The following is a 19,884-nucleotide window of genomic DNA, read 5'->3' as shown; positions in this document are numbered from 1 at the left end:
CCATACAATTCGTCAAAGCTTTACCACACTTAATGGCAAGTGTACGATTAGAATCATAAATACATTTAATCATTCAGGAACGGATTTGATTGGAAGATGCACACAATATGTATGTTCGTAGCTGCATATTTGAATCAATCGGAACACGCTGGCCTTTCCGACAATTATCGGAAAATACAACAGAAATTTTAAAGCAGCCACCGCAGCATATTCATGTGTCTCATTTACTAAATGGCGTTATCTGCAGATCACGAAGCATCATTGAAGTGATTACGGACGACGCGACTGCGATGAATTATTCTGGGTCACAATATTTCAAGCTTCTTTCCTCAATCATGAACTCAGCTGAGAAAGTTCTTTTCCAAACTTTTGCAAATAATTTCATAACGGTATTACAATGTTCTTAACGTGCTTCTGTTTTGCCTGACGTTTTGCTATGATATTGAGCTTTCCGCTATTGTCCGGCAATTTTCCTCTTTGTACACTGTATCCCCTCATCCAAGCATTTTGAGATGGAACTTCCGATTGGGGCATCTACTATTAACGCGGTTGAAGTAGTCAATAACATTCCATTCGAATGGAATGTTATTGACTACTTGCACTTTATGTGAAGTTCAGCAGCCTTTATGAGTAAAGTTTCAATACAGTTTGCAGCCACTGAAATATGTTTAATCTTAAGATTATTGTGCAAGAACATTATGCTAAAAAAAGAACATTGCTGAGAATGAAACGGATCAATACATTTTAACATAGAGCGCCATTGACACCCCACAATGGAGATTACACATATAAATGAAAATAAAGGTATGAATTAAAAGCTCGTGTTTTTAACTGCACTAAACAATTCATACGTGGAAAGGTAACCATCAGCTTATTTCCTGAAACCTCACACTTATGCCAGAGTTCATGAACTGATCCGAGTTCGATACAAATAACTGCATTGTTCTCTTGACAACTGTGGTAAAATTTCCCTGTATTGTTCTACATTTCCAGCATTACCTGGTACAGAACTATTGCCATCATAAATGCCGTTGAAAAGATAGGGTTAGAGTAGGTAAATCCGGGTATGCTGTGAGTAATACGTTGCAGGTATTTCTTCCGAATGCTTTGTCTAAAATGCAAATAAAAATCTTCACGCATGACTCAAAGTTGAAAACAGATTAATTTCTTAATTATCCCATCACTGAATGCAAAATAAATTCTGATTGTTTTATCACAAGTAATTTGCGCTCATTTCTTGATACAATTTCACCTCTCTGCTTAACGTATAATAGTTATAATTGTCTCGCATTTGTTACATTGGAGTAAACAAATCGCAACTTTATGTTGGGTACAACATTTACTACTACTACTACTACTACTACTACTACTAATACTACTACTACTACTAATGATAATAATAATAATAATAATAATAATAATAATAAGAAGAAGAAGAAGAAGGAGAAGAAGAAGAAGATGATGATGATGATGAATTGGAACAAGAACAATAGACAGAGAAGTATGATGACGGTGAAAATGATACAGAAGCCAAGTGCAATGAGAGAGAGAGAGAGAGAGAGAGAGAGAGAGAGAGAGAGAAAGAGATAGAGAGAAAGAGGGATATTAGTTTGCATGGAAAGAAGAGGAGCAAAGTTTGTTAGACGGCAAATAATATAAAATCTTTACTCAAACTGATTCAGTTTTCAAATGTCTATTTAAACTTATTTGCTGTGGTTAATTTGTCCGTTTTTACATATGGAAATTTCGTCATTCTTACTTGAGGTTAAAAAATCGGCGTAATTGACATGTACTATTACACAGAGAGAGAGAGAGACAGACAGAGAGAGAGAGACAGAGACAGAGAGAAAGAGAGAGAGAGAGACTTACGTGGCTTTCGTGCCAACTGGATCCATTAAGTGCTTGATATATATTTCAGAATTGTTCGCTGATAATTTATTCTTGTCCTGGTTGGACAAAATACGAAATTATTTAGATTATATTTGATAAATAGCAATGAAAACTAAAAAAGTAACTTTCGTATCTCCTTGAAATACAGGTCAATATATCAGAACTTATAGTTGCATAATGAATAGAACAGATGTCAAACAAACGACGAAATATTCAAAAAGTAATCTAAGAAATACTAAATTTTAAACGAAGTGTTAAAAATAAAATATATAATATAGTATATTATTTTATATTGAGAATAAAGCAGTATTTTGGTTCCCTAATATTCACCTTGTGGAATATAATAATTTCTCATTTTAGTCAATATTCTTGTTAACTTTTACGCTTTATAACAAGTTTTTAAATATAGGCACTGCAACCGATTTGAAAATTTCTAACGTCTTTTTAATTAATTGATTACATCAATTGCCCCATTATAAAAATCTAATATTCTTGAGATATTCAGTACTCTACCTGACGTGTATATTCTCCTTTTTTAATGCAGTCGTACATTCTGGTGATGAATTTCCCGACAATGCATATAAAACAGATATACACCGGAAGCTCTATCATCACTTCTAATAATATCGTACCATCATCCACCAGCTTGAAAACGTGATCAGAAAAATCTGTTAAACATTTGGTACTTTAATAGACAAGATGAAAATTGTTAAAGGTGTACACAGTGTATTTTACATGGAACTGTTTTATTTAGTGAAATTTACATTAGAATGCATGAATGGTTGAATGGCTTTTTTATCAGTTTTTATGGCGCTGTAATGAGAAATGAAAATAATTAAAGACTCCAATTTGCCAATATGGTCTGAAGATTTAGTCACAGTAGGCAGCGCGTACTGATTGTCAGAGCTATCATTTCATTCACTATATTTAACTTCTTATGTCATCAATTTTATTTAATGCTTTGTGTCTAGTCTACGGCGATGTTAACATAAGACTTAATTAATTTCTCACAATAATGTTTGAGAGCATCTTCATTTATTATAAGCAAACACCTTACCAAGGAATCCGAAATCTTAAGGACAGAAAATTGATCATAATTGAATGATTAGCCTAAGTAATATCATACTTAGTGTATGGCCTATATATCAAACATATGCCGACTGAGTTACAAACATTACCGAGGGGGAATAACTCTTCATAAACTATGAAATATATAATTGCAGTTGTCTTTTCGTTTCAGATGATGACCACACACACACACAAACACACACACACACATACATACATACATGCATACATACATACATACATACATACAAAAATACATACATACATACATACATACATACATACATACATACATACATACATACATATTATATATTATATATACATATAAAAAGTGTTTTTAAATAATGATATGTCAACTCAGAAGATAAATCATGCCTCTGATAGCTGTTAAATTAGTTAAATATTTGTTCCCCTTACCCGCCAGCAAGACGTTTACCATACCGCAAATGTTATGTTTTCCAATTATTTAACAAGTTATTTTATGTCAGGTTCAGTTAATCTAGAAACAATTATCAATTAAAACATTTCCCACATGCCTCATTACGAATAATTTTGACACTCTGGTCATTCTGAGTCGCACTTGAATTAGTATTCTTATCTTCCACCAGACACATGATTGGTACCACCAAATCATACAGCGAGAGGACAGACCTGAAAAATAAATTACCTTGCGAATAAAACTCTTCTATGAAAAATTTGTATCCAAATTGTCATTTACAATAGTGATAAATTCCTCAGTGTAATATATAAGGCATTAAATACAGAAGAATATTTGAGTTTGGTTCTGAAGTTTTGAAACTTGTCTTAAATACTATTGTATCCTATCAAATTATATACATGGATATAAAATAGCAATAAAATATCACTTTATGCTATTCGAAAAGGTAATATAGTCAAATAACGTAGTATGTGGAATTACAAAATATTACTTACCATCCAAGGGCATACAAAAGTCCTATAACTCCGCCAAGTAGTCTAAAGCGCGTAGATAGGCACACCAAGAAAGGGAGTGTCAAGACTGTAGCCTCAAGAGCTTGCGCATAGATCAATAGGACTGTAATAATAATAATAATAATAATAATAATAACAATAATAAATATGATCCAAATGGCCTGGCATCGCTGACCTAAATGAAATCCGCAAAACAGTGCAGTTAAGTTGTCGCTTCAAAGGTACTCCTCATCAAATAAGATACCATTGTTCATGGTAAAGCATTGTTATTATCATCATTATTATTATAAGTGTCATTCACATTGTTATAATACTTTTTATTATACTTTGGCAAATCTGGGTTTACCTTTCTATATCCGGAATCTGAAATGTTAGCTTGCTTGGGTGGGCAGAGGGCTCCCTATTGTGTGCTCTCTGTTAAAATGGATACAGTTATGTTGGGCAGTTTGGAGTGCATGACTAGAAGAAAGGTCATACTTGAGAGCAGAAATGCATCGTTTTTCAAAATTAGAATGGCCCCGTGTATGAATAATTATTTGAAATATTTGGTCTCAACTAGAAAAGAATAATACAAAAGTGATGGAAAATTTTTATCTTGTCTTCATCTGGGGACAGCATTCGGATCCAAGGAGATACATTTTGATAGGATTGCTAAGGTAATTAAGCACAGTTATTTGTATTTTCATCACACATTGATATTTTGTATCACTCTTATTGATATTCGATTAAGATACAAATCGGAACAATTCGTAATTACCATGCATACAAACGTTCCAGGACGATAAAGATATTTTTAAATTTAATAAATCTTAGTTATTAGATTAAGACTTTAATTATATATATAAAGACATGTAGAAATGAAATCAAAAAGCAATATAATATAAGAAGCGATATAATACAAACCCAATAATTAAACCTATGGATCCCAGCAGTGTTACCTATGCATTTAAATGATTAACTCCGGCAGATTTTTAAATATGCGTAGAGGAGAGTAACTATAATATAGTTCGCGCAAAACAACATCTATCAAAAGGGCGACAAAGAAGTAATGTGTGGTATAGAACAAGTAAAAGAAGAAATCAAACAACTGTTAATGACCAGAAGCGTGAAATCGTGACAAATGAAACATTGAACCTTGAATCATTTAGAAAGTCCGCCCCGCAAAAAAAAACCCAAAACATTACATTCATAACATGTCATAAAACAAACACAAAATAGTTCATGAAACAGATAAAGAACACCGAGTTAAAGTAGAGGAAATGGCAATGAGACTGAAGATATATTGGAAGGAAGAACAAAAACACACTTTCAAGACATTCTCTGACTCGTAATGAAGGACGCCATATTGTCGTTATCCCAAGCGGCCAATTCAGGGACTATCACAAGAACAGTTAAATGTCTGTGAATCAGATGTGTACCTGTGTTTTAAAAAATCCCGGGTTCTTGCTGGTTGGTGTTACTACATATTTGTACAAATGGTTTTGGAAGGATATGCACCCTGTCTTTTACGCTTCATAAATTACTCAGAGCAGTCTGTAAAATTGCAAATATATCAAACTCACGGGGGCATTATATACAGATGAAGTAAAGAAATTCAAAGAATACAGACTTCACATATTTTGTCAGATTCATAGCTAAGATCTTTTTTAGATGTAGACCATCAAATTGCTTCTAAAGCGATTGCAAACACAATCGAACCAATTGAAGGCATTGCTTTTTATATCTCTGAAGCTCCTTAAGATATTGCCAGGAAAGTATGACATATCATAATTGTACAGTTTGTTGCGAATTATGTTCTATGTTATTTCTCAAAGGTCAGGGTCACTGTAATAACACGTCTGGTGACTAAAGAGTAAGTGTAAAGCTGGCGTCATGTTTAATATGATATGATTATTGATACATTTTATACATTTGCCTTAAGTTGGTCATATTATGTTCTGGAATTATTTGTCCATCTGTCCGTATGTGACCATTGCCTTCCTGTCATAACGTTGTAACGGTTGCAGTGAATTTCTTGAAATTTCGCTCAAGAATACAACATGATCAAACAGCGTGTTGCTTACCATAGCTATGTTTCCACTTTATACGTGACTTGTAAATTAATGGATTATACATTTCGAACCACCGACGATATATTAAAGTCATATCCGTGCTATAATTATAAAGCCTAGCCTATTTTAACCAGACTTCTAGTGAGAACGCAACTGATAATGGGCATGTTTCAAACCATGAATGCGACACGTACCCTACGTTTCAGGACTTTTCAAAATTGCTATATACACTATGTCTAGTGTCCTTGCTAGTGCAGAAAGTGTTTTAGAAAAATATGTACTGACATTATACTTACTTTTTCTGTGCATCTTATGACGTACTTTTCGGTAATAATAAAAAGTGATCAGAATTATTTCTTGGCTTCAGTTCAGTAGCTCTCCATCTATGCTATACAAGCAACATAAATAATTTAGCTTAGAAGCAAAACTATTTCACAAATTAATAATGTGTCACTTTGGTTCCTTTTACCAAACTTTGATCACTAATTATAGATGATATGCTCAATTATCATGCATTTTATCCTATTGCCACTAAATGCACATATTAAAAGCATATGTGTCGTTGTAACCTACATTGTATAGCTAATTCCCCACTCTGAAAAATACTACCCCATGTGACAGACATGTAAGCTTCTTGCGAGCTACAGGTGACCAAACAAAACGTAGCATATGGTATCACTCCCAAGCAATTCCATCATATTTGATTATTTTTTAAAACCAGAAACCTTTCGGATCAACGTTACAAATTTTCACAGCTAATGAGTCTACACGGCTGCGGGTTCTCTGCTGACACAACTCACTTCCGGTTTAAGTGCATATTTTATGTACATTTTAGAGATGCACTCAATTTAGAGATAATCCATATCAATCTAAATGATGGAGTCCATGGCTGAGTTTTATGTGCGTCGTCCAATAACAGGCTCCACCCCGTCTGAGGAATCCTAACACGTTTTATTGTTTCGAAGGAATGAAAAGATTCGGTCCCTTAATAGACTCTTCAATTCCTGTAAAGAGGGAGGAAGGGAACGAGTAACATTACAGCATAAACATTCATTGTGAATTACAACTAGAAGAACCCCGCGCGCCCATTAAACAACACAAAACTTTCATATTGTGTTGATCTAAAATAGAGAATCAAGACAGTTTACTCACAGGCCAGGTGTACACTTTTCTTTAACGATATTTGAAAGTTACTCGGCAAATATTGAAACTATTTTCCAAGCATTATTTCAGAAAGCATTAGAGAAAAAGTGCCGAAAAGGGTAAAACAAGTTATTCCGTAATCTTGACCTAGAAAGTAAAACCATTAAGCATTGATAGCGATACATAATACATTAAATGCCACCAAACTGAAACGCCTTACTGTACCATTGGTCATCTCCGTACCTTAAATATATATTATAAAGCAGAAAAGAACGAAAGCTTAAAACAGAAATCTGTGGTATCGACCTTGATGGTCAGACCTCAAACTTTCAGAGCAATACATTTTCAAGTGACAAAATATGTAAGTATATCAAGTTTTATTAATTTATTTTAATGATATCTTAGGTTCGAAAGCACAAGGGCAGACACCAAATATATTGTTCCCAAACACTGACATTAAATATATGATCCCCAATTGTGGTTATTGAGGAATATATGATTATACCAAGTTTCGCCTCTTTGTCTCAAATGACTCTAAAAGTTTAGAATGAAAAGGAAATTGCAATAAAAACATTCAACATATGGCACCGTAATACTGACCTTGAAGATACAAGCCCAATATAGTACTGTTAATTATATATATATATATATATATATATATATATATATATATATATATATATATATATATATATATATATATATATATATATATATATATATATATATTGCGCCATGACCTTGATCTTTATGATAAGATGACAGTTGTGGTACGAGAACACCGTTTAGTGATTATGTACAAGTGTATCAAGTTTCATCCTTTATTCTAAAATTGTTACGTAGAAGAGAAAGTGTGATATAAATGTAAAATATCGAGCAGTCCCCTTCGCTTAGACGCAAAACACTCTCTGGAGATGGTGTTTAAGTATTCCTGTCATATCTTAAGCTCCAAAGGCGTTATCACTTAAGCACAGAAACGAATGTGTGATGGCAAAGATAAAATATTTGTGTCATCTTGACATCGTTGAAAGTACCCTCAAGATGGTGTGACAGATATTCTTATGGTAATATGTAAGTATACCATGTTTCGTTCTTTTATCCCAAACGACTTGAAAATTGTAGAGTAGAACGAACACTTGATGAAAACATAATATATTGAACCGTGACCTTGACCTTGCGGATTTTATCCCGATCGTGGTATGTAACACACATTCTAGGGACGATTCAAAAGTTTACCAAGTATTATCTCCATGCGTAAATTTTCTTATTCAAAAAGCAATGCCAATAATAATAATGATACTAATAATAATAGTAACAATAATAATAATGATAATAATAATAATAAGAAGAAGAAGAAGAAGGAGATTATGAGGATGCATACCCTGATTGATCTTGTTGCACCCGAATGCTGATATTCATTTTTCTCTAAAGGTACTTACGTGAGATTTGAACAGTATTTGATCTACTTGAGTAGTACGCCATATCGTCAAGTTTAGCCTACATACAAATATGTTTCGTTTGCCTATATATGTATCTAGCGCCATCACATGATTCTCTACACCTCTGTTATGTTTTAAATAGTGGTGTATAACTAAAATGTGATTATCATAGTAAAATTATTTCACTCTCAGTATCCACTTACAACTCGTATGCAAGTAATCGATTCAAAATGCGAAATACCTTTTTCATTGGTCTGTACATGCTTTTGAAACATTTTATTCTCTGATTCAGAATTTGGCATCCGAGCGCATTCGAACATAAGCTTCTAAAACATGTGTGGAATGTATGTGCACCCTGTATTCAGCAAACCTTTACTACTACTACTACTAATACTACTGCTAGTACTGCTAATAATAATACTGATAATAATAATAATAATAATAATAATAAGAAGAAGAAGAAGAAGAAGAAGAAGATGGAGGAGGAGGATTAAGAGGAGAAGAAGAAACGAAAGTGCAAACAAGAATTACAAATACAGTACAGGCTACTCACACACATTGTCTGTGTGTCATAACACACTTGCTAGCGTGTATTTGAGAAAGGAATGAGAAGAAATGATGGGAAGGTGGCATGCGGTACCTGTCGCCCAAAGTGGGAAATCCGTGGACACAAGAGTTCTAAGTGTGAGATAGTAGACAAGTGTTGTCATAGCGCCCAGGATGAAACTTGTTCCCCATCGGTCTCTTACTCCGCCATCAAGAAGATTTATTATCCTATCAACACAAAGAAATAGACAGAAACATAATCCTCCCTTCTCCACTAGCTGTATACTTCTATCAACTGAGCTGATTTTGTAATGTTGTTTCCTCGCTTTCCGTAAACTAATCTGATCCTCAACTGTTCTGCTCTTCCATAAAATTAGAAGGTTTTCTCATGTACACTTTCTCGGTGTGAGATAGGATATCAATATAATCCCCCACAGTTGAATTCTTATCAACTATACATTGACAGACTTAATGATATTTCCTGCATCTCATGTGTTATTTACATAACAGTCTGTTTCATGTGAGTAAAGCAGAGGTACATCACTATCTGACAAAGAAACAACTTTAAGCCACGACCTGACGACTCACTACCTGTACACTTAAAATCTGTGTTAACAGTTTGGTGATGGTAACGACTTTTTAAAAATGAAAATGATATCTTCCAATTATCTCATGATACTGACTCGTTAATACAGAGCGACTAGCTGGGGCATGGTGGAAAGATGTTAATCGGACTGTATTTTTGGGGGTATTTTATACTTTCTCGGGACTTCTAACAATTTATCTTCTCAATCTGAGGCTTTCGTACTCTCTAGGGAGTTCTAGCAATATACCTTCTCTATCCGAGGTTTTCTTGAAATCTTAACACTGTTCATTAGCATTGATGAGGAGGAAGGTATATTCCCTATTCTAAATATGTTTGCACTGCAAGAAACACCTCTTTTCTGTCAATGACTTCCTACCAGAGATCCCGTGAATTAATAATAGGGTGATTTGCCTCCAATTGTTGCATTTCTTTAGAGCCAATTTATTTCATAACTTGATGATTAACATTGGACTTAGTTTTAATTCGATATCATATTACAAGGGTGACAGCGAATACCTAAAGCTGGAAACCTTTAAAAAGTATTCAGTTCTGCCAATCTTTTCAAACTGATGCCTACTCTTTCGATCTTTACTCTCTTTTATAGAAGAACTGATGTAAATAATTGTGTATTTGTTCCTGAATTTCCTGCATAGGAATCGATTCTTCTCTAAGCAGACTCTGTAATTCTGTATTTCTAACTCTTCTATTATTCATTATCCAAATTACGTAGATAATAGTTTCTTCTTTTCTTGAAAGGCATGTTAGTTTTTAAAGTTGTTATTTAAAGCAATGCTAAATGCCATGGTCATTTGTTATTTATTGTGTCTTGTATAGTAATATTAAATACAGTGCTCATTTGATATTTTATAGAACTGTAAATTGATGTTAAATATATTGCTCATTTAATAGTTATATCTTCATGTTATTGGCTTGTGCTGCATTTTCTCTGGTTTCTAAAAGGTCCTATCCTGGATTGACAAGGCCTGGATCAAGTGGCAAAATTTTGTTCTGTGACAGCTAGAGCAACCTGATACACCTTTATGTGCATTGGTGTTAGCTGTGAAGATGGTGTGGCTGCTGTTTTTCATGATCTTTCATTGCAACGCAAAGCCTGTGTCACGGCCGTTTTTGTTGCCTGCCGGTGTATCCCATTGGTCAATGTCAGTGATACAATCATTTCTATTATTCCTATACAGGTAGGCCCTTCAATGTTTGAGTCGAATGCATAGTTAACAAGTATTGAAAAGCGTAGGAGTGATGGTATCATGAAATAAGCATCTTTGGCTCGGCACTTGATCTCGAAGCTATCAGACGCGCAGCGGTCAAATTATACCGTGCAGTGAATGTTATCATAAAGTGAACAGATACAGCTAATGCGTTTCGGAGGACAGCCAATCTTTGCGTGTATTTTAAAGAGTCCAGTATTGCTGACCGTAGTGAAGTAGCAAAACGCAATGCCGAGTGGCTTCTGCTTGTATTTGTCTTGCAGTTAATGCCACACTACATCTCCGGAATCATTTGTCCACGGTGTTATTGTTGTCTCTTCAAAATGAGCATTGCAAACCACTTCCTAAAATGTTGAGGATTGACATGCCGCGTTGATTTTTATGACCGCGTCGATGCCTGTATTCAGGTTTAGTTTGATGGTGCTTGCTTCTTTCAGCGATCATCTCGCCATCCAGTGCCTTCCAGGAGGCGACTAAGGTAATAGTGGGGCTGAGGTCTTCTTGATCTCTTCGTACATTGCGGGGATGTTTCCTCTGTCCGATGCGATCTGTATAGATCTCCCCAGTTTTGATTTACACAGTGTCCGTGTTTCTTCTTTGCCGACCTAAAATCCAAAACTTCGGGAGTATTAACTATGTAAAGTCTATGTATTAGCAGGATAGGCTTACACAATGAGCCAGCCGGTGATATTAAAATAATATAGTTGTGATAAACATCAGGTTGATTTTATATTTGTATTGATTTATATAGTGATGTTTAATACTGTACTCTTTTGATATTTACTGGGTCAAGCTTCGGCCACATTCTGTAAAGGTGCTCATGTACATTTGTTTGTGTAATTTCAAGTATCTTTATACAAGTTCTTGCTGCAGTCATTCTACAGGTTCTAGAACATTACCTTCCTGAATTTGTCTGGTGGCGTTTCGTTTCTAGAAAATACTTTTCCTTTACATGTACGCAGACATTTCTTGTCATGATGTTTCCTGTACCCTATCGACTGTTTCAAAGATGTGCACTTGTAAGAACATCTTGATTTCAGTTTCTGTCTTTAAATGTTAGCTTGATTTATAATACGTCTAGGTTGTCACTATTTATATCAGACATTCTCTTTATTCCGGCTTCTGGAGAGATTTCCAGAAGTCTCCATTCTTGCCTACCCAGCATAACTATGTGAACCATCGACTCACCTAAACCTCCTCATCACCCCAAGGCAAGAATTCTAAATAGGGTGGATTACTGCATTTCGCTTTAACTATAGGAAATATACTTTCAAAGTTTCAGCTTTTATGTAACATTGGTTGAGGCGTATGAGGTCAAAGTTAATAATACTTTATTGATATTTAGTTCTTGGCGGGGGTAATTGGTGGATTGGCCTTTGCTTGAATATGATGCACATTGCATATATATGTTCCAGATAACAGATCGTAAATTTCATACTAAACATCTTAGTTAATGCTATTACGAAAAATGTGTCCAAGAATAATCCTATTCTAATACATTTATACGTGCAATTGGATTCTACTTGATCATATTATCCTACTTCTTCTAAAATATATACCGATGTAAAACATGCCAATTTAGCTGTGAAAAAGCAAAGACGACTGTTGCTCATAAGGACCACAAATCATCTTCTGAAGATTTGTATTAAAGTGCTAAAAACTGAACGACCTGACGTTTTTATAAAACGTATTTTGAAGAAAAGAAAGGATTGTGAATTATGAGCATAAACATTCGAATCAAACTCGAATATCAGGTTGGCATCAGTGACAAACGAGGATGGAAAATAGCAAGATCATACGGGTACATATCGAATACCTTGTGATTTGAACAGTCCATTCAAGTAAAAACATCTTTTGCGTACATGTCTTATTTAATCCCACGCTTCAACTTCAAGTTCAGAAAAATAATAATTACCTGTATAGGGCCGGTCTGCCTCCAAGAATGTTGGTCTTAAAAGACTTTCTCTTCTCCAGGAAAGACCATGCAAAGGCGAAGGGAACCTGGATCACAAAATAATTAGGCCCAATTAGTGTTCCATGGGTACATGACTATTTTGTTAAACTTTCAAGTGTTAATTGCTGATCCCAACTAATGAAATTACGAATTACTGTTTCAAAGCCAAACACTGCAAATGAGACCCATATTTCTGTCTAATAAATCCTGACCTTGACGTACAATTGATGTCAATTAATGCAGTATTCTTACTGGACAATCAGATCAATTAATTGGGATATAAGACCATAACGGAAGAGTGGCATTTAACACGGAAAAAGGATATCGACCAAACAGTGGCAAGCTAATGAACTCAGCTGTCTTGACATATATTATGCCTGTGCGTTTTTCTTTTATCACGATTTGGGAACCTCTTACACATCTAAGCTAGTTATGTTTTAACTTCTTGATTGACAGAGTAGAAGCGTCACGACATATCAATAATTATCGTTTGCATGCGGCCAGTGTAGAACTGTCCATAGTTACTGGTGGCATAAAATTCTATACTTGAAGGACAACCAGTTAGCATTAATAACCTTGTTAACTCATAGATGATTACACACTGCATTTCAACAACATAATGAAATGGCTTCGCAATATTTATGGCGTGTAGTAATGCTATCCCTATCATAAGTGAAGTTATTATGTTCATATCAAGGTACTTGGTATTTCAGGCATAGAGACTAGCAGAAAAATGGGTATTGACGATTTTATACTTTCAAATTTTGTTTATGAAGGTGTTTTTGGTTTTGTAACAAATAAAGAAAGCATGTTGGACATTGGGCAATGTAGGAGCCAATGTCCTTCCTAACTCCCCTTATTGTTAACTCTACCCTTATGAACAAATGTAAATTTAAAATAGACAACTTTTATTACAGTTGTGTACCGTTGATGTTTTTATCAGTACTCAAGTCATATATATATATATATATATATATATATATATATATATATATATATATATATATATATATATATATAGAGAGAGAGAGAGAGAGAGAGAGAGAGAGAGAGAGAGAGAGTTAGTTTTAGTTCTTAAGCACAAAGAATACTTGTCGGAGTAGAATCTCAGCACAAACTAATTTTTTTCAAATCTTAGACATCTGTGAAAACAATGAAATTGTATTCAGTGCTGAAAATCATTGTTTTGTTTCTTTTCTACAACGAAAATCGTTGTCTTTCAGATTTGATGTATTTATATCTTTAGGAATGCTTTGAAATAAAGAGTTGATTGTAAAAATGATTTTTCAGATAAGGGCCTTTTAGAATTCGTTGCTTCTGTTATTTATCGCTTTATGGTCTATGTTTATATTCCAATAATTTTAATCAGTATATATTCCCTTAACTCAAAATGCTCTGCTATTTCATTTCGCACATATTAATGTTGAGTCACCCGCGAATATGTTCGTCAAATCAGCTTAAAATTACTTTGTTTTTTAAATCTTCGTATGTTCTGAGCAGAAAGCAAATTTTTCATGTCTGATAGATCTCGATCAGATTTCGGGGTCTATGACTGTATGATCATTAAGATAAATGCATTTCTTTAAATAGAATCTGAACTGTATTCTGATTAATACACAAATTAGAATATATCCAATGAGTCTATCACTTTAAGTAGATTTGATGTACTTCGACATTGGAACACGTATTATTGGTTACTTAGAAAAGTGATCGCATCTGTGCGACTGCAGAACGCAACAAGGTTGACTATTTTTAGGCCATTCACGCGTGATGCGGAATGCTGAGTCATTATTTTGTAATGTGACCGGAAAAATGTGTACGTGTAACAACGCAAGGACAACAATGCAGCATTGAATCTAATACTAATAAATGGGAACGCCAACATTAATACAGCTCCTTACGCAATCCCGAGTACGCATCTCACAATATTTAGTTTTGTAGTAAACAGGAACATTTCATTTTATATGTGTGTTAAAGGTCAGGTTATTGTGTTTTTATTTACTTTCTTGTTTCAGATCATTTGATGGATTCTGTCCAAATGCGAGATTTCTCATAATCAAGCAAAACTAAATTTATTTTGCGACACACTAGTTATCCCCTCTGACTTCAACGTCAAAACGTGTAAAGGTATTTTAATCATGGGCTGGATATGCTGTCCATGGATTTCTTATATCGAGCAGCCATATGTTAATCGCTCTTACTGTTTTCTTTACACGATCTTGGAATTTTCACTACTGTACTCTCATTCCTTTTCTGTTGCCTGTTTCCCGTCTTTATTTAGCTTATGCCGTACCAGTTTACCCTTTAATACAATTTGCGTGCTTGTGAATAGTTAGTATGAGACGTTGATGACTGAATGAAAAACAAACAAACAAATAAAAATATTATAAAAAATACATAAATAAATAAATATGGATTATTTAGGACCCTCACTGAAACATACGAGATACACTAACGCCCAATATTTCTGCATGATAATGTTAATTATTTTTACTGCACAACCCTGTGTCTGTCTGTCCATCTGTCTCCTTCTTCTTCTGAATCAACTTTAAAATATAATTACGATCGATATCTGTTATATACTATATATTCAAGATAAATTCTGATATTTGTAGAGTGGTCAATATTTACCGGGATGGATGGGATTATAATTTGGGTGTGAATTATGACTTTTAATTTTTACGCATATACACAACAAATGTGGGGTTTCATTTAATATGCAAAACTAAGGGTATAGAAACGGTAAAATTATGCAATCACACTATCACCCTCTCTTTCTCTGTCTCACCCCCACCCAACCCAATGCATGCTGACTGTTTCTTAGATAAGTAAACTGTTATCATCACGTACAACCATATAATTCTCAACTAAGCATTTTTCTTTTTCACTAATATAAATGATATATGTATTGCTGTAGTTACTTACCGCGGGGATGAGAAACCAACGAATATTCTCCGTATAGAAGGAATAGAAGGATTCAGAATTGGATTGGAACTGTCTGAAATATCTCTGGCAAATCTCGGACGTCATTTTTATCGAAGCGTGCCACTGAAAAACCGATACCGACGTAAGTATTCAAGTTTCAGGAATGAAAGATGTTATTCTACTTCCAATACGTGTCCCTAGAAGTAGATCAGATAAAGAGACTTGAGGAAGAAAACACTCGAAATTGGGGTCAGGACACGGGACAACGAAAAGAGAACAATGATTCATTTTGCACTCAGAAAGTAATAAACAATAGTTTTCTTGCAACTGAAAGTAAGTTAAATTATAGTTTCACGATATATATGATATTCTGCGTATGGGTGTCTCACACTTAATTCGTTACTACCTTTTAAACACAAAATATAACATAATATCAGGCCGACTTTCTTGATTTACAGTAGAGCTTGCAGTGAAATAAAATATAAAAACATTTAGATAATCCTTCTCTAGGTGTTCTAGATGCAATGTGCTAAATATACACTAAACTCAGGACCAATGCATTAATATATTACTGTGAGCAATATCATTACACTGTCGCTTCTGGCAATCATACTCTAATGTCACAATCAGATCTTCGTTCATCATAGTGTCAGAGTGTCAGTTTGTGGCATGAAATTGGAGACAGATTTGCTAATTATGTATAACTCTTTTGAAGCCAGCAGTTCTTTCCAACCCAAAGCTGGCCTTAGGATGCCCTTAGGTATATTTTAATTGTACAAGTGCTTTAGCTCGCCAAAAAATTTGTCTAATAATAATGATAATAATAATAATAATGAGGACTTTGTATAGCGCCTAATCTTTAGAAGCTCTAAGCGCTTTACAACATTAGACATCACCTATAAGATAAAAACATATAATGATATGGTTACAAAAACAAGCACCATGAAATTAGAAAACATAAAAAACATGATGAGAATATTTAAGGTAGGAAACATTATTAGGTCTTTAAGTTTATTCTTGCAGTCGAAATAAGTCAGTTTCGAGAGCACTCTTGAATGGGATCACTGTGTCTTTGTGTTCAAGTTCAGTGGCCAATTCATTTCACGTTGCTGGGCCCTGGTATGCAGAAGAACGTTGTCCATATGACTTTGTTTCATAGTGGGAATAATGAGTATACGATTGTCAGAAGAGGAGCGTACGTATCTTGCTGGTGTGTACACATGGGTGAGGTCGGATAGGTATGTTGGACTAGAGTCCGTAACGTAGCACAGAGAACAAATTTTGTGATTGATTATGGATCGAATGGATAGCCTGTGTAGGGTACAGAGCAGCGGAGAGGTGTACTCTAATCGTGTTACTCTAAGTATGATCAGAACAGCTGTGTTTTGAACTTTTTGAAGTTTCTGGAGTAGATATTGAGATGAACCAGACAGAATTGAATTCCAATCATCCAGTCTTGAAAGGACTAATGAACACACAAGTTTTTTAGTGGCATGAACTGAAAGATATTTGCGAATGGAACTGATGCGTCTCAGCTCAAGTTATGCATCCTTGCATATATTCATGACATGTTGGTGCAATGTGAGAGTACTGTCCAGAGTAACACTTAGGTTTTGTACTGATTGTGTGAATTTAATGTTGGCATTGCTGATATTTATTGTTTGAGGTAAAGGATGTGAATGAGAAAGTCTTTGTGTTGTGATCAGAATGGCCTCAGTTTTATCATCATTCATCTGTAGCTTGTTACATGTCAACCATGATTTCACATCAGAAATGCACCTCTCTACACCTTGGATGGTAGCATCAACTTCAGTTGGGTGGCTAGATTTGTATATTTGGGTGTCATCAGCGAACAATTGGTGAGACACTGGATGATGATCACTTGAGAGCGGCTGAGTGTACAGAATGAAGAGAACAGATCCAAGAACAGACCCCTGTGGAACACCACAACATAGATCATTTGCAGACACAAATTGTGTCCTGTTGACCAAGTAGGACTTGAAACACGGTAAAGCTGTATCATGAATGCCAAATACTTGGTGGAGACGGTGAAGTAATATATCATGGTCTATTGTGTCAAATGCTGCAAGCAAATCAAGGAGGGTGAGGACTGTAATCTTTCCGCTATCCAAATCAGGGAGAATGTCATTAACTACTTTTAGAAGAGTAGTTTCAGTACTGTGGCAAGGGCGATATGCAGATTGTACATTACTAAAAAGACTGTTTGAATTCAGATGAGATACAAGCTGGGATAGAACAAACTTTTCTATGATTTTTTATATGAATGGGAGATTAAAACTGGAAGGTAGTTCTTTAAATCGTTATGGTCTAGTGTTGGTTTCTTCAGCAGAGGCTTTACAATGGCAGTTTCGAAAAATGATGGGAATTCCCCTGATATGAGAGAGTTATTAATAACACCAGTCAGTGAAGTCGATACTGGATCATTGCACTCAAGCAGCAGTGATGTTCGAATTGGAACGGTAGGTACCTAGTGGATGTGATTAGAGCCAGCCAAATGATGCAGCACAGTCTTGGGTGAACCCAACGTGTCACTGAGAAATGATTAGATCATCCACGGTCCAATCAGAGGAATTTGAACAGGTCTTGTTGATATGCTCGATGTTCATGAGTGTTTCTTGCGTATTTAGGTCAACCTTGTAAAACGATAAACAATCTTAACTGTCGTAGTTCAGGTGCTCTTATGACAATTTAAAATCATCAAGTCTGGCAGAGTGAAAATGAGCTGGAGTAGAGATGTACTTTGGTCATCGTAATTAAGCGAGGACCAAAATCAGGAAAGTTCTTGACCATATATAGTTGTGAAACTATACACTATATATCCAACAAACCGATTGCTATGGTCTTATGTAAGATCAACATAACCATACTGAAGTAGCAAATACAGATTTGATGGTCTGTGAAAATTTTTAAAATGTATATGAGCATCAAGGAGGGTGAACAGGCCACTTTAGAGCAAGTATTCTTTGAAAATAAAACATTATACAAACAAATGAAGAGAAAAAAAAACAAGGTCAAGAAACTAAAACTGAAACCTCTAACTGACCGAGATTTTCTTTAATTGGGTTAGTTCATTTTGTTACTTCATCTTTGTCGATCGTGTTTTCAAATCTGTATCTGTGTTTTGTTTATCTTTCGGACACTCATTGTTCGTCGCACAGCTAGATTTGCTCGAGAGCGATTAGAGGCAATTAAAAAATGTATTCCAGTCCGTGGTGCTATCAAGCAACAATTTCAAGCGCGTCAGGGGTCTCAGGTAGAATTCGTAGAAGGTGAAGAACAATTATTTAAACCGTATACGAAGGCTACCAGAGGTCATCTTCCCACGTTGGAGCAAACCGCTAAAGCAACTGAAAAAATAGCAGACAGAATTTTAAAAAAAACAAGATTCTATAAGAACTTCCAGGTGAAATAGCTGCTGTTCAACCACAATTACAAGAAAAAAATACAAGTATTTTAGAGTAATGAGAAAGTCCATAAGGAGGTCGGTAATGTATGAGATCTTGTTACTCCAAAACCAAAGCAAAAAACGAAAACTACGAACCCGATTTACCGAAGACGGTCGTAGACAACTTCATGATGACACTGTAAGGGAATCCGCAACAGGATATCCAGATCGTGATAGATTATTAGATCCAAACACCACCAGTATTTCAGAAAAGAATTGGATTCCTTTAATATTTCGAGAATCCCGTGGTATATCCAAAATCACTAAAAATATAAGAATAAATTTGGAAAATTTATGAGACGATACATTAGAAGAAAGTCCTTACCTGGAGGTAGTTAATGTTGACGATTAACAGACAATGGGAATTATCATTACAATTCACCCGGGGACGATATGTGGACAAGATGTATACGGACAATGGAAATTAGCATTACAAGACCCCTAGGACGTTATACAGACAAGGCATATACTGAAAAAAGATTATTGTGACTGCATATGGACAAGTGAAAGTAGGGTTGTTGTATAGGGACAATAGGAAATGAACAGGTAAGGTGACGTCGCGGTACTGAAGATTGGTAACAATTTAGTAAGGGGCTTACCTAAATTGGGACAAACACGAGAAAAAAACCTTGAAGG

At 34.9% G+C, this 19,884-nt stretch overlaps 1 protein-coding gene across 3 annotated transcripts in view; it reads right to left on the bottom strand.

Annotated features, from left to right (window-relative positions):
* LOC149806807 (stimulated by retinoic acid gene 6 protein-like) overlaps window positions 1-15,980 on the bottom strand; it is an 88,656-nt gene extending 72,676 nt beyond the window's left edge. For all 3 annotated transcript variants that reach the window (XR_016421068.1, XR_016421073.1, XM_089957960.1), the window contains exons 1-8: window positions 15,783-15,980; window positions 12,819-12,904; window positions 9,186-9,319; window positions 3,895-4,015; window positions 3,498-3,612; window positions 2,404-2,535; window positions 1,870-1,946; window positions 1,000-1,111 (exon numbers count right to left, since the gene is read on the bottom strand). Coding sequence is in view for 1 of the 3 variants with exons in the window: in XM_089957960.1 (XP_089814086.1) it covers window positions 1,000-1,111; window positions 1,870-1,946; window positions 2,404-2,535; window positions 3,498-3,612; window positions 3,895-4,015; window positions 9,186-9,319; window positions 12,819-12,904; window positions 15,783-15,887 (882 nt within the window). In the remaining 2 variants the exon portion in view is untranslated. The remainder of the gene's footprint in view (window positions 1-999; window positions 1,112-1,869; window positions 1,947-2,403; window positions 2,536-3,497; window positions 3,613-3,894; window positions 4,016-9,185; window positions 9,320-12,818; window positions 12,905-15,782) is intronic.
* Between the last annotated feature and the right edge of the window lie 3,904 nt (window positions 15,981-19,884).

Source organism: Sinohyriopsis cumingii, chromosome 1, assembly GCF_028554795.1.
Source record: "Sinohyriopsis cumingii isolate HCF-2022 chromosome 1, ASM2855479v2, whole genome shotgun sequence".
In the NCBI taxonomy this organism is placed as follows: Eukaryota; Metazoa; Mollusca; class Bivalvia; order Unionida; family Unionidae; genus Sinohyriopsis; species Sinohyriopsis cumingii.
The sequence above is the reverse complement of the archived record's forward strand: the minus strand, read 5'-3'. Positions and strand labels throughout refer to the sequence as shown.